Here is a 16381-nt window from a genome sequence, read left to right as displayed (position 1 = left end):
AGATTACAGTTCTTGCCCCTTTTGATGCTTGGTCTGAACAACAGCTGAACCTTTTGACCATGTCTGCATGCTTTCATGTATTGAGTTGCTGATTAGATAGATAGATAGATAGATAGATAGATACTTTATTCATCCCCATGGGGAAATTCAGCATTTTTTCCAATGTCCCGTACACTTGTTGTAGCAAAAACTCATTACATACAATACAATACTTAACTCAGTAATAATATGATATGCATCTAAATCACTAGCTCAAAAAGCATTAATAATAGCTTTAAAAAGTTCTTAAGTCCTGGCAGTTGAATTGTAAAGCCTAATGGCATTGGGGAGTATTGACCTCTTCATCCTGTCTGAGGAGCATTGCATCGACAGTAACCTGTTGCTGAAACTGCTTCTCTGTCTCTGGATGGTGCTATGTAGAGGATGTTCAGGGTTTTCCATAATTGACCGTAGCCTACTCAGCGCCCTTCGCTCAGCTACCGATGTTAAACTCTCCAGTACTTTGCCCACGACAGAGCCCGCCTTCCTTATCAGCTTATTAAGACGTGAGGCGTCCTTCTTCTTAATGCTTCCTCCCCAACACGCCACCACAAAGAAGAGGGCGCTCTCAACAACTGACCTATAGAACATCTTCAGCATCTCACTGCAGACATTGAATGACGCCAACCTTCTAAGGAAGTACAGTCGACTCTGTGCCTTCCTGCACAAGGCATCTGTGTTGGCAGTCCAGTCTAGCTTCTCGTCCAACTGTACTCCCAGATACTTGTAGGTCTTAACCTGCTCCACACACTCTCCATTAATGATCACTGGCTCCATGTGAGTCCTAGGTCTCCTAAAGTCCACCACCATCTCCTTGGTCTTGGTGACATTGAGACGCAGGTAGTTTGAGTTGCACCATATCACAAAGTCCTGTATCAGTTTCCTATACTCCTCCTCCTGTCCATTCCTGACACACCCCACTATGGCCGTGTCATCAGCGAATATTTGCATTAACGAGCAGGTGTACAGGTTTACCTCAAAGTACACAATGTCCAATTCATTCAATAGTTTACCTTTTCCTAAATACTATTTAAAAGGTATGTGCACGGACCGCAAGATAGCACTGAATGCCTATCCCTAATTGCCCTCAGCAAAGCACTTTAATATTTTAGAAATGAGGGTCAACCAAGTGGTTGTGGACATGAAGTCACATTTTGGCTGACTGGGTGAAAACTCCGGTCTCTGAGTAATTTGGCTCCATGATATTCTGCTGTCAATTATTAGTTGAAGGCATAAGCATTGGAATGTAACAATTCCTGTAAAATTGCCAAATGAGTTAACAATTCCACTAAGTGTTACCTTGTCCATGTGCCCATCCTCCCAAGTTATTACCGTTAGCTCCCAACCTGTATCATTGATACTGAAGTATATTAATAAGTACATAATGATAATAATATCTACCTTGAGATCATTGTGTTTTTCTGAGTGAGTGGTGAGCAGCAATTTTGTACACTGGACATCATTGGGTAATTCCGTTTCTGCAAGCTCAGTCCCGAACGACTGTAACAACTGTGCTGTCACCTTTACAGTCATTGCAAAGTTTTCAATGGCCTGAAAACAAATATTTCAGAATTTGTAGAAATCATAAACCCAATACATATTAAAAACCAAGAATGTGTAGATACACACACCCTTAATATTGCAACCTAACTGCTTAACAACTCATTAACTGAAAATTAATCTTGGGTTGTTGTAGCAACCAAGTTAAAACAACATGCAGAATAACAAATAACAAAATGAACTGGGATTTTCATTCGCAGCTAGTGCAATTAACAGGAGCAAAGTGGCGACATCTTGCACAGTAGTGGAACATTAATGCTTCTGCCTGCCAGTACTTTTTCCTGCAAGTTAAAGTGACAGGTCACTAAGAAACAAACACGAGGAAATCTGCAGATGCTGGAAATTCAAACAACAACACACACAAAATGCTGGTGGAACACAGCAGGCCAGGCAGCATCTATAGGGAGAAGCGATGTCAACGTTTCGGGCCGAGACCCTTTGTCAGGACTAACCGAAAGGAAAGATAGTAAGAGATTTGAAAGTAGAGGGGGGAGGGGGAAATGCGAAATGATAGGAGTAGACCGGAGGGGGTGGGATGAAGCTAAGAGCTGGAAAGGTGATTGGCGAAAGTGATACAGAGCTGGAGAAGGGAAGGATCATGGGACGGGAGGCCTCAGGAGAAAGAAAGGAGGGGGGGGGGGGGAGCACCGGAGGGAGATGGAGAACAGGCAAACAACTAAATATTGTCAGGGATGGGGTAAGAAGGGGAGGAGGGGCATTAACGGAAGTTAGAGAAGTCAATGTTCATGCAATCAGGTTGGAGGCTACCCAGGCAGTATATAAGGTGTTGTTCCTCCAACCTGAGTTTGGATTCATTTTGACAATAGAGGAGGCCATGGATAGACATATCAGAATGGGAATGGGACGTGGAATTAAAATGTGTGGCCACTGGGAGATCCTGCTTTCTCTGGCGGACCGAGCGTAGGTGTTCAGCAAAACGGTCTCCCAGTCTGTGTCGGGTCTCACCAATATATAAAAGGCCACACCGGGAGCACTGGACGCAGTATACCACACCAGCCGACTCACACGTGAAGTGTCGCCTCACCTGGAAGGACTGTCTGGGGCCCTGAATGGTGGTGAGGGAGGAAGTGTAAGGGCAGGTGTAGCACTTGTTCCGTTTACAGGGATAAGTGCCAGGAGGGAGATCGGTGGGAAGGGATTTTCCCACCAGCATTTTGTGTGTGAGGTCACTAAGAAAGATGCCTGAATACAAACTGGGAAATGGAAACAAGCTGCCATTCTTCCACAATCCAGTTTACATGATGTGTGCCTCTGGAGCAGCTTGGTATTAATCAATATTTTATCCAAGATAATGAAAAATTCAGCCACAATTTTGCGTTTAAAATGATAAGGCAAGTGCAGTATGATGTTACTTGTAGGTAAGGACCAAGAACACAGTCAAACGAAAATATTCAGAAGATTCTGGCTACCTTCCTCATTCCATTAACTCTACAAAAATGGCATTTACCCTTTTTTGAGGAATTTGCTATATTAGCCTAATCATTGCCTATTAAACCTGAAGAAAATTCTGTCCTGTGGTCTAACCATGCTAAGTGTGATAAACAATCTAAACATTTTATCATTGAAAATTAACTTAAAATTATAGAATCTAAATTTTCATATATACATGGCATATTTGTTGTAAATAGTATACAATTTAAAGTGAACTGGATGTTGAATACAGCTGAAGCCTTTACTAGGTACAATCTCAGACAAACCGTAGCCCTATTATAAAATTATTCTGCATGACATTTGTAACTATTATTAAACATTCACCATGAATGTCAACATACTTGATTTTTCATTAGAACAGATTTAAATATTCCATTTGAAATTTACTTTCATTAAGATAATGGTGAGAATATTCTCAGTAACAAAACAAAGAAAGACACATGACAAATAATGCAGATATTCTCAGCATGGACATTCTGCTGCTTCCTAAACTAGTGGGCCTGAGACCAAGAAACAGGACATGACGGTTCAGAGTACTGCTTTCTAAGTTGCTGACTGTGACAACGATCACCCTTATTTACAAATTCAAACTACTGGTACTTTGGCCAGTTTATTAGAATACAGTTTTATTAGTAGATTTCATATTTTGGGAAAATTGCAATTGTTAAGTTGCAATTAGCAATTTTAATACCTCCAATTTAATAATCAATAGCTCAGATAGACAATTAAAAATAGATGGATGAACGGTTGTAAAAAAATGGTTATTGCACTTACAGTTCGATGGTGAATCCACTGATTATGACAGTATTCCAGAGTGCCTCCCAAGTCCTTTGTTAACTGACTTTTCTCAATGTAGTTGTGCAAGTCTGCTATAGTATTTAACATGATGATCTGGAACAGATTCAACAGAGAGCTTTTGAGCTATCAATTCACCCTTACCTGTGCCTAGAGTATCGTAACAATGAATATCCCATGCAATTATCAGATGAATGTTATACAATTATAACAGTAATTTATAGCAAATAAATTAAATATTATACAGATCTGTAATTCTACAATGAACTTCGAAGTACACAGAAAACCATAAATATTTGTCCAGGTTTATGAAAGATAAAAGATCCAAGACACCAATGGCCAGAAGGTATAAATTCTGTTTATCATTCTTAATTGTTAAGGTTATTTTATTAAGTCTGTGTGTATACCAGATATCGATAATGTCCCTGAATTACATGAGCTTGCAGTAAAATACAGATAATCTTTGCTCATGCTAACATTCTATGTCCTGATGAAGGGTCTCGACCCAAAACATCGACAGCGCTTCTCCCTATAGATGCTGCCTGGCCTGCTGTGTTCCACCAGCATTTTGTGTGTGTTATTCTATGTTTATTCTTGCTTGTTCAGGTCAGATTATTTCTTTTGGGAGGTTGCAGTCAGCTCAAACAATAATGTGCAAAGATCTAATAGTATTCCTCAGAGATGTATTTTAGGGTTTTAAAATAATATATTTTATTTCTGACATTTTACAGAAGGGAGTGAAAATTCAACCAACTTCCTGAAAAATTAAATATTTTGAGAAATAATATGCACAGTCATGTGCATTTCCACAATTGAAAATGTTATTTACAACTTGGAATAAACCCAAAGGAATCTAAACCTGAACTAAAATAGAAACAAAGTTCCCTTTCATATCTTATCAGATGAGTTGTTTGCCATGTGATTCTATGAAAGACATTTTAACTGACAGCGTTTAAAGTCATTACCAATTGAGCAAGTTTCTGCAGAACTTGTGATGAGCTTTTGACAAAAAATACTTCTATTGTCCATACTACTTGCCCTGAAAAGATGATGATAAAGTGCTTTCTTGAATTGCCACAGTGTATGTGGTAAGATACTCCAACGATGCTGTTAGTTATGAAGTTCCAAAATATTGAAAAGATGGCAATATACACTCAGAAGCCACTTTATTAGGTACCTCCTGTATGTTCATGGTCTTCTGCTGCAGTAGCCCTTCCACTTTAAGGTTTAATGTGCTGTGCATTCAGAGATGCTCTTCTGCACACCACTGTTGAAATTGTAATGTGTAGTTATTTGAGTTACTGTCGCCTTCCAGTCAGCTTGAAACAGTTTGGCTATTCTCCTCTGATACCTCTCATTAACAAGGCATTTTTGCCCACAGAACTACCGCTCACTGGATGCTTTTTGTTTTTCACACCAGTCACTGTAAACTCTGGAATCCGTTGTGCGTGAAAATCCCAGGAGATCAGCAGTTTCTGAGGTGTTCAAACCATCTCGTCTGGCACCAATAATCATTCCACAGTCAATGTCACGTAGGTCACCTTTCCTCCCCATTCTGGTGTTTGGTTTGAACGGCAATTGAACTTCCTGACCATGTCAGCATGCTTGAGTCACTGCCACATGATTGGCAAATATCTTAACGAACTTGTGTACAGTGTACACCTACAGTAACAACCTTGCATGCAACATCAGCAAGACCAGTGAATTGATTATGGACCTAGGAAAAGGGAAAGCAAGAGAACACACACCACCCTCATCAAGGGATCAAAAGTGGAAGGGATGAGCGGTCCACAACAGCAGTTACATTTCATCAGGAGTTTGAGGAGATCTGGTACATCACCAAAGACGCTTGCAACTTTTTTTTTACAGATGTACCGTGGAAAGCATCCTGACTGGTTGCATCACCATCTGGTACGGAAATTAGAAAAAGGTGCAGAAAGTTGTCAACTCAGCCAGCACCATCATGGATACCAGCCTCCCCTGCATCCAGGCCACCATCAAAAAGGCAGCATCCATCATTAAAGACCCCCATTACCCAGAATATGCCCTCTTCTCATTGCTCCCATCAAAGAGGAAGTAAAGGAGCATGAAGACACATACTCAACGTTTCAGGAACAACCTCTTCCCTTGCACCATATTTCCAAATTGACAATGAACCCTTGAACACCACCTCGGTATTTTTGCCTCTTTTCTGCACTACTTATTTAATTTTCTTTTTATATGTACCTACTGTCACTTATTATTGTGTATTGCAATGTAATGCTGCTGAATAACAACAAATTTCACAACATATGCCAGTAATATAAACCCAGATTCTGATCCAGTAAAGTGGAAGTCAAGCTGGTGAGTGAAATGGATGGGAGCTTGAGGGCGGTAGTGTGCTTGTGCTGCTCTTTGCAGATGTTTTCCTATTCTCCCATTGTAGAAGGTGGAGTTTATGATTTGCAAATCCTTGCTGGAGTAGACTGCTGAGTTGCTGTGACATGCTCTTTCCACGGTGCATGATTTGTGAATGAACGGCTGATCAATTGAACTGCTTAGTACAATGTTTCTTACCGTCCTCCCCATTCAAGCAAGTTCATTCGTGCCGCCTCATTCGTGACATGCCTTGGGTGACAGAAGAGTTTTGGGAGACACTCATTATACAACATCTGGCCTTTAGCTATCCTAATAGCTGGGATGGGATAGGCTGGTCTTGTGTTTGTGGAAAGGCAGCTTCACTTGAATATGTTGGCTAAAGGCACATAGCTCAGACACTCTTAGCCTGTTTATGCTGTGCCCTGTTGCACTTCTGTTAAATTGGCAGCTTATTATAGGTACTTCACCCTTGGCATGTTCACTTGTGTGTCTCATAGTAGGTCACCAAGATGAAGGAGGATCGAAGACCATACCCTGCCCATTTTTTAATGTCAAAATTGGAATGGATACTACAATAGGATTCACTTTCACTTGTTCCACCTCGTGACAAGTTGGGCTGCTTCTCTTGGTGTATACAACACAACTGTACAGTAATAATCTTTTTCTGATGTTTGCTAGCATCAAAAGATCATTTCCCCTCTGGTATAAAGTTTAAGGATTTTAAGCTTTGCATATAGAAGCTAATTGCTGACTCCATAAAATATCTCTTACAAATCAAGTTAATATGAATTTCACCCAACACAAAAAATAGACATTTTTCTAGTTTTTTTTATTAGTCACTTTGGGTTTTATGAATTTCACAAAAATATCCACAAGATAATTGACCATATGGATTATATTAAGGTATACCTAGTTTTGACAATTAAGATGACATCAATGAAGTAGCCAGCAATGATTCTTAAACTTAATGATATCATGTAAAGTGTTTATTCTTTAATTTCTCCTTGTATGGTTTTTGTGAGATTCAAAATTAAGATGTGCGTTTCTGAAAGAGGTCTGGGTTAAAGTCAAAGGACAAATGTGATTTAATTATGTCCGGGGACAAATGTGATTTAATTATGTCTGGGATGCACGTTTCTGAAAGAGGTCTGGGTTAAAGTCAAAGGACAAATGTGATTTAATTATGTCCGGGGACAAATGTGATTTAATTATGTCTGGGTTAAAGTCTGTAAACAAATGTGATTTAATTATGAATGCAGAAGCCCTGACAAGATTAACTGTTTGTGGAATCATTGAAGTCCTGAGATATGGACTATTGTTTTACAGAAATGTGTAAAAAAACAACTCCAAATATGGAATGGGAAAACACTGTGTACCTCCCGAGTCAGGGAGGGGGGTGGTAAGGAAGGATAAAACCTGCTGCCCGGTAAGGTTCAGGGTTCCCTTCTCTGAGGGGGCCCAGCTCTGCAGAACTGTTAATAAACTTTGTTTCCTTGAATTTGTCTTGAAGCCATTATTCGGGAGCGTGGCTCGTTTCTGACAACTTGGGGGCTCATCCGGGATCCACACTCCAGCCGTGAGGGGGGCAAGGAAGGACATTGGAGAAGGTGCACCCTGCCAAGTTCGGCAGTCCCTGATTCCTTGCTCGTCGCCCCGCGCGGCTTGAGCGAGTGATATCCGGCGGACTCAAGGAAACAAAGAGGGGTTGTCGAGGCAGTTGAGACAGTGAGCGATCGAGTAATTTCTGTGCACAGGACCCAGGTAAGAAATTAAATTCCTGTAGAGACATAGTACACAAGAATTGTGGAGCTGCGGGGTTCCTGCAGGTAGATCCTCCTGTAGAGACGTAGTGCACGAGAATTATGGAACTGCGGGGTGCCTGCAGGTGATTCCTCCTGTAGAGATGTAGTACACAAGAATCGTGGAACTGCGGGGTGCCTGCAGGTGAATTCCTGGGCGATCGCGGGAATACAGGTTCCGGAATTGGACAGGAGTGACCGAGCTAGGTGGGTCACATTCAAATTAAATTCCTGCAGAGACGTAGTGCACGAGAATTGTGGAATTACGGGGTGCCTGCGGGTGGATTGGAACCGGGCAAGTCCTCGAGATGGGAAATAAGGGGTCTAAGGGAAAAAAGGGTAAAGGAAATCCAGGCGCCAATGATGAAAAATACCCCGGGGTACCCCCTGATAGTCCGTTGGGACGGATGCTAGAAAATTGGGATTACGGGAGGCGAAAAGGGAAGTCAAAGAAAAAAATGATACAGTACTGTGAATTCTGGTCCCGCCAGCCGATCCAAGGGTCGGCTGTGTGGTGGCCTAAGTTCGGGTCTAGCGAGGATTGGGTACAACAAGCCCTTAATCTGTACGTGAATTCAAAACCTAACGTTAAACCCGAAGAAAGTGATTATGCCCTATGCTGGTTACCAACGACAAATAGTTATAAGTTGAAAATGATAAAGGAAGGGGAACAGAAAAAGAATACATGGGAGGTGCTCGACCACCTGCCGCCCCCATATGTGCCCCCTACCGCTCCGCAAATCGAAGACCCTGAGACGGAGGTTGGCCAACAGCTGATTCGTGTTGAATTTGTATCGAAAGCATGGCCAGATATAAGAAAAAAACTGGAAAAACTAGAAGATTGGAATACTAAACCCTTAAGTGAACTACTTAGGGAGGCACAGAAAGTGTTTGTAAGAAGGGACGAAGAGAAACAAAAGAAGACGGCAAGGATAATGGTCCAGACAGTGCGACAAGTAACCACAGATAGTAGAGAGAGACAGGGACCATGGTTGGATCGAGGTAGTAGCCAGGAGCAAGGAGGAGGGCTAAGGAAGGCTTTAAGATGTTTTCACTGCAACGAAGAGGGACACTTCAGGCGCGAGTGCCCCAGATACCGTCGGGAAGTGTGCTCATACGCCATGATGGAAGAAGAGTACTAGGGGGGTCGGGGGTTCTAACCCTTGGGAAAAAGATCATCGGCAGGAACCCCTGGTAAACTTGAAATTAGGTCCCCAAGGGTGTGACACAACCTTCATGGTCGACTCAGGAGCTGAAAGATCGAGTATAATAGAGATACCATCAGGGACCCAGACCGGAGCAAAATTGATGGGAGTATCCGGTATCGGAGGAAAGACAATACAAGTGCCAATTGTGGACAACGTGAAAATTGAACATGAGGATAGGGTAACGGGACAGGACCTACTTTTGTTACCCTCTGCGAGATTCAACCTGCTCGGGCGGGATCTGCAAGTCAGGCTAGGCATCGGGACTGTGCCCAGGAACGGGAAGATAATGGTACAGCTGTTTGCCCTCAGGGAAGAAGACGATAGGAAAATAAGCCCGGAGGTATGGTACCAGGAAGGGAACCGGGGGGGTTTGAATGTCCCCCCCTCCCTTGCAAATCTCACTATTACCTAACAGTTCGCCAGTACGGAGAAAGCAGTACCCCATTGCGATGGAAGGAAGAAAAGGGCTGCAGCTGGTGATTGAGGGATTGATCGCTGACGGACTACTGGAGGAATGTATGTCACCATATAATACCCCAATACTCCCAGTGCGAAAGCCAGATGGGACTTATCGGATGGTACAAGACCTGCGGGGCCTAAATGCAGTAGTCCAAACCCGATACCCGGTAGTGCCCAACCCTTACACACTGATGAGTAAGATCTCCCCTGACCATGAATGGTTCAGTGTAATAGATCTAAAAGATGCCTTCTGGAGTTGCCCGCTAGAAGAGAGCAGTCGTGACATGTTTGCGTTCGAATGGGAAAATCCTACGACGGGGCGGAAAAGACAACTCCGGTGGACGGTCCTGCCACAGGGGTTCACCGAATCACCTAACCTATTTGGGCAGGTCTTGGAGCAAGTACTAGCGGAATTCCAATGTGCTCCAGAGAGCCAACTGCTACAGTATGTGGACGATCTATTACTATCCGGGCCAACACAGGAAGGGGTGCAGGAAGACACCATCAGACTACTGAACTTCCTGGGGAAGCAGGGGCTACGGGTCTCAAAGAAAAAGTTACAATTTGTAGAAAAGGAAGTAAGGTATCTGGGACACCGGGTCAGTAAAGGACAGCAATGCATTACCCCAGAAAGGATAGCTGGAATAACGGGAATGTCACTACCACGTACCAAGAAGGAGATACGCACCAGTTAATTTGCGATGCACTTGATATCGAATGGAAGTACCATACCCTGTGGCATCCCCAGAGTTCGGGAAGAGTAGAACGAATGAACAGCACCCTGAAGGCACAGCTAACCAAGTTGATGTTGGAAACCAAGCTACCATGGACCAAGTGTTTGCCGATCGCTCTCCTGAGAATACGTACAGTGCCCCGCAAGGATATAGGAATATCTCCTTGTGAGATGCTCTTTGGACTGCCATATTGGAATAAAATAGAGGGGTATCCCACACTACAGGGGGGTGATTTATTTGTAAAGAACAATTTACTGGCCTTGTCCCGTTCCTTTGCAGAACTGCGGAAAAAGGGTCTCTTGGCCCAGACTCCGCCGCTCGACTTTGCTTTACATCAGATCGTGCCTGGAGATTGGGTTCTGGTAAGGACCTGGAAGTCGGAGAAGTTACAGCCACAGTGGGAAGGCCCTTTCCAGGTCCTGCTAACAACAGAGGCAGCTGTACGGACAAAAGAAAAAGGGTGGACACACGCATCCAGGGTAAAAGGACCGGTGAAGCCCGAAAGCCGCACTGAGTGGACCTGTGTTCCCGGTGAAGAACCGTTGGTGGTGAAGCTAAAAAGGCAGCAAAAATGAACTCTATGTGGACTGTAACATTATTGACTGTAATATGTTTGATTCTATATGTCGGGGAAATTGAAGGGAAATGTGACAAGTGCAGAACCGTGGTACGAGTGGGGCAGAGGGTGTTCCCAGGATCCTTCGTATCCCACTCGCATGTAAATGACCATTGTTATGATAAAAGCAGAAGGGTGTTGGGAAAATGGTAAGCCGTACTATCAGGTCTATAATAAAGGTGGTTGGTGGCGAACAGTACTCTGGATGGTGGGAGGTGGATTAATGAGTTTGATGCTTTTACCCTGCCTCATTCCCTGTGTACAAGCACTAATAAGACGAAGTGTGTCACAACTTCAGGCAATAGCAATACCTCAGCACGGCACTGGCATTGGAGCTGTTGGCAAAACAGCAGAGCCAGATGCGAACAGCAATATATCAGAACAGGCTGGCTGTGGATTACCTATTGGCCTCTGAAGGCGGAGTATGTGGGAAGTTCAATCTTACAAACTGTTGCCTTAAGATAGACGACAGTGGAAAGGCCGTGTTAAAAATATCCGACAAAAATTCGGAAACTGGCCCACGTGCCAGTACAAACCTGGAGAACCCTGGGGAACATGAGTTGGCTAGACGGGCTACTGGGAGGTAGTTGGTGGCGCACCGCTCTCCTAGTAGCAGGCGGGGGTCTAATGATTCTCTTACTTTTGCCGTGTGTGATTCCTTGTATACGAACACTGATCAGGCGCAGTATATTCCAGCTCCAGGCTGTAGCGATACCCCGACATGGGACAAACGAGCTAAAACTTATGCTATTAAAGAAGAAAGTTGACCCTCCACGGGGGGCGGAGGAAGGACGGTGGGCCCCCTGGAAAGAGGAGAAATGCTAGCTGCTACGCACATCTTAAAAAGAAAAAGGGTGGAATTGTGAGATTCAAAATTAAGATGTGCGTTTCTGAAAGAGGTCTGGGTTAAAGTCAAAGGACAAATGTGATTTAATTATGTCCGGGGACAAATGTGATTTAATTATGTCTGGGATGTGCGTTTCTGAAAGAGGTCTGGGTTAAAGTCAAAGGACAAATGTGATTTAATTATGTCTGGGTTAAAGTCTGTAAACAAATGTGATTTAATTATGAATGCATGAATTCGGGAGCGTGGCTCATTTCTGACAGTTTTATTCTCAATGAACACAATAAAAGGTCCTTTGGCCCGCAATGCTAGTGCCAAACATGATACCAATGCAAACTCATGCCATCTATGTGCTGATGGTCTGTATCCCTCCATTCCTGATTCATCAATGTGCTGATGGTCTGTATCCCTCCATTCCTGACTCATCAATCTGCTGATGGTCTGTATCCCTCCATTCCTGACTCATCAATCTGCTGATGGTCTGTATCCCTCCATTCCTGACTCATCTATGTGCTGATGGTCTGTATCCCTCCATTCCTGATTCATCAATGTGCTGATGGTCTGTATCCCTCCATTCCTGACTCATCAATCTGCTGATGGTCTGTATCCCTCCATTCCTGACTCATCTATGTGCTGATGGTCTGTATCCCTCCATTCCTGACTCATCAATCTGCTGATGGTCTATATCCCTCCATTCCTGACTCATCTATGTGCTGATGGTCTGTATCCCTCCATTCCTGATTCATCAATGTGCTGATGGTCTGTATCCCTCCATTCCTGACTCATCAATCTGCTGATGGTCTGTATCCCTCCATTCCTGACTCATCTATGTGCTGATGGTCTGTATCCCTCCATTCCTGACTCATCAATCTGCTGATGGTCTATATCCCTCCATTCCTGACTCATCTATGTGCTGATGGTCTGTATCCCTCCATTCCTGACTCATCAATCTGCTGATGGTCTGTATCCCTCCATTCCTGACTCATCTATGTGCTGATGGTCTGCATCCTTCCATTCATATTTTTATGTCAGCCCCCTAGGCGTTGCTATCAGCTGTGCCTCCATCACTTACTCTGGCAGCGCACCCCAGCCACCGAACACCGTGTTTAAAAAAACATTTGCCAAGTAAATCATCTTTAGACTTTCCCCTCTCACCCTAGAGCTATTTCCCTTTGGTATCTTGATTTTTCCATCCTGCAATGAAGACTAGCTATCCCATCTATGCCTCTGATAGGTTTATGCATCCCTATCAGGTCACCCCTCAGCCTTCAGTGCTCTGAAGAAAATATTCCAAGTTTGTCCAACTTCTCCTTACAGCTAAAACCCTCTACTTTAGGTGACATCTTGATTAACTATAATGTGAAATCCCAAAGTGCAATACCTTCCATTTGTAAGGTTTAAACTCCATCTACCATTTCTCCACTCACAGCTCTAACTTGTCTATATCCTACTGTGTCCTTTCACAATCATCTTCACTATCCACAATTCTGCCAATATGATCACAAACGACAGAGGTCCCAAACACTGATCACTGCAGAGCACCAATGGCTACAGACTTCCAATCATGACTTCAATGGCCAAGCCAATTTTCCATCCAACCTATCAAGTCCCCAATGTTTCCCATGTGCCATAATCTTCTGGATCATCGGCAACCTTGTCTAAAGCTTTACTGAAGTCAATGTTATCACTGTCCTAGTCTCATCAATCACATTTGCAGGCTGTATTGACAATCCCTAATATGTTTACGCTTTACCAGATGCGAGTAGACTCTATGCTCAAGAATCTTCTCCAATAATTTTGCAACCACTGATATAAGGCTTACTGGCCTATAATTTGTTTGTTTTTATTGGTTTCTTAAAGTGCAGAACAACATTAGCTATACTTCAGTTCTCTTGGCCTGTGGATAATGAGGTTACAAAGATCTGTGTCAAGGCCCTCTCTTGCTTCTCTCAAGTACTTGAGATAGGTACAAACAGGCCCTAGGGACTTATCCATTTTAATGTTATTGAACAGACCCAAAGTTACCACCTTTTTGGCAACAACATGGCCCAGATTGTTAACGTACCTCTCCCTGCTCTTGCCCTTCTCCTTGGTGAATACTAACATGAAATACTTGTTTAGCACCTCACCCACTTCCTCTAGCTCCAGGCATTTTTTCCCTTTGTCCTCTCCCTTCCCTAATTACCCTTTTGTTTTTAATGTATGCATAAAAAGCTTTGAGACTCACTAATCTGTCTCTCGAACATAATTATTATGGCTCCTTTTAGACTTCCCAATTCCCTGTTTGTTTTATATTCCTCAAAGGCCCTGTTCAATTTCTTTCCTAAACTTACATATGATTCCTGCTCCTTTCTCACTAAATTTGTAACATTTAATGTGCATAAATGCATATACTGTATGTGCATGTTGCCGTCAAGGTATGCTTAATAATTGAGCAGATTACTAAATTGATCATCTATCATGCAGAGATGTATTTTGGATTACTTGTATAGAATGACTATTTCTGACAAGACATTATCACAATGCTGATATACTGTAAATAATAATATTTTGAACAGATTATAGATTGTCAAATAATTGTAATTTTTCAATGATACATCAAGTAAAATTGTAACTATAGATGGCAAGTTAATCAAATTGGGCCTCTGTTCCCATTTAGTCCATTGCAATATAATAATTTTATTCATTTCTAATTTTATATAAGTGTCTTGCCTAAAATAAACTTGCATACAAAGTTCTGCCCATCGGTAGTTTAATTTATGAAACTCTGTTATTAATGAATCTAAGCATGTTCATTCATTTATCCTTTTTGATGCCTCAAACATATTCATCATTGGCTTACATAATGACAGTTTTCCACTACAGTATTTTAAAAGTAACTGAAGTTTAGGGCAACAGTTGTTTGATCAATATAAATTAAAAGCCTGGACTCTTTTATTATCATATGGACTATTATTCTCCTGAGCTCTAATCAACATAATAAGAAGAAAAAGAATAACTAGACAACTAAATGTGTCCTTTGGGGAAAGTTAGGTAGATACATTAGGGAAAGGGATAAAAGTAAATACAGACAGGGTTGGATATAGATAGAGTGGCAACCAGTTCATGAGAAGCAGTAATTACAGCCACAGACTGAGTGGTCCAAGTGGATTATTTTTGTGCTGTACTTTCTATGCAAGACCTCCAACTGCCACAATTATCACACTTGCGAGTTTATAGGAATAAAAATTAAAATCTATGCTTACCGGTACCTTCATTTTAAAGTCATCTTGCTGAAACTTGATAACAAAATTTGCAATGGTCCGCTGGATGAACCGGGAAGGCCGTAGCACAAACACAAGCTGCAGGTTCCCTGGGAATGCTCCCTGAAGGAGAATGAGAGAGACACCAAAATCTCAGTCACCATAGCTTTATGAATGCCTAACGTTGGTACTGGACCAACATTTGCCAATGAAGTCAACAGGATCAGAGCTATTTGGATGCTTCCAGTCCTCATTCTCATCTACAACATAAAGGTCTTGCAATCACATTGGGTGGAGAGGGATGAAGTCCAGTCTATTCATATGTAAACTCATGATAGGACCCGTGAAACCACACAAGAAAGAAGGGAGCAATGGATGGAGAGGTAATTGTGTGTTGATTATGGGCAAGAAAGGGAGAGGAATCAGCAGCAGTACTTTAAAACAGATGATAACAATAAGTGATGGTAATAGGTTGATGTGGGTGCAAGTGCCATGTGAAATGCACATGAAAGTGGTAGGAGTGGATGAAGTGTTTTCCTTCAAGCCTTGTTAACCTTTTGAAGGCTTCACTTAATATTTGAAAATCAAAACAAGGTAGACACTGTAAACCCGTGAAAGAAGATTTTCAAAATACTCAGCAAGTCAGGTAGCAACTGTGGAAAAGCGTTTCCAATTGATGACTTTTCATCACTGAGTATTTGTTGGTTTTCTAATACTGGGAGGCTGCTTGGCAAGAAAAATACCGTGACGGAAGTTCCAATGTTAAAAATCGCCAAGAAAAACATGCTGAATCATGTTCAATTTCCTATTAATTCAATTTTATAAAGTGTATAGATACAAAAATGTAACACAATATATTATGCACCCTGAGCCAATAGGCTGGTCCTGGACTTATTTCCACTTGGCATGATTAACTTATTATTATTTAATTATTTATGGTTTTATATTGCTATATTTATTCACTATTCTTGGTTGGTGCGGCTGTAACGAAACCCAATTTCCCTCAGGATCAATAAAATATGTCTGCCTGTCTTTAAGTTCTGTTATAGAAATATGAAGTTTAATGAAGTTTTACATTAATGTAAATTTAAACATAAAGACCCAATATATTTTAATATTACAATAAATCTTGATTTGTTGTAACAGTTCTATTTCAATGATGTGTCATTATGACATTCATGCAAATCACATTTATGAAAAATGGTTAACAAGTAAGGAAAACTTTTATACTAGTCCAAATAGATTTGATCAGACCAGGTTGAAAACAACTCAATG

General features: G+C 42.0%; 1 protein-coding gene across 5 annotated transcripts in view; it reads right to left on the bottom strand.

The window, feature by feature from the left end:
• Positions 1–16381, bottom strand: part of mcf2l2 (MCF.2 cell line derived transforming sequence-like 2) — a 331126-nt gene that overhangs the window by 199371 nt on the left and 115374 nt on the right. For 4 of the 5 annotated variants that reach the window (XM_073041227.1, XM_073041231.1, XM_073041230.1 and 1 more), the window contains 3 exons: positions 15110–15229; positions 3826–3942; positions 1441–1590 (listed from right to left, as the gene is read on the bottom strand). In XM_073041227.1, the coding sequence (XP_072897328.1) occupies positions 1441–1590; positions 3826–3942; positions 15110–15229 (387 nt within the window). The remainder of the gene's footprint in view (positions 1–1440; positions 1591–3825; positions 3943–15109; positions 15230–16381) is intronic. The other variant, XM_073041228.1, reaches the window with a different exon arrangement.

Source organism: Hemitrygon akajei, chromosome 3, assembly GCF_048418815.1.
Source record: "Hemitrygon akajei chromosome 3, sHemAka1.3, whole genome shotgun sequence".
Taxonomy (NCBI): Eukaryota; Metazoa; Chordata; class Chondrichthyes; order Myliobatiformes; family Dasyatidae; genus Hemitrygon; species Hemitrygon akajei.
This window is presented reverse-complemented; position numbering and strand designations above follow the sequence as displayed.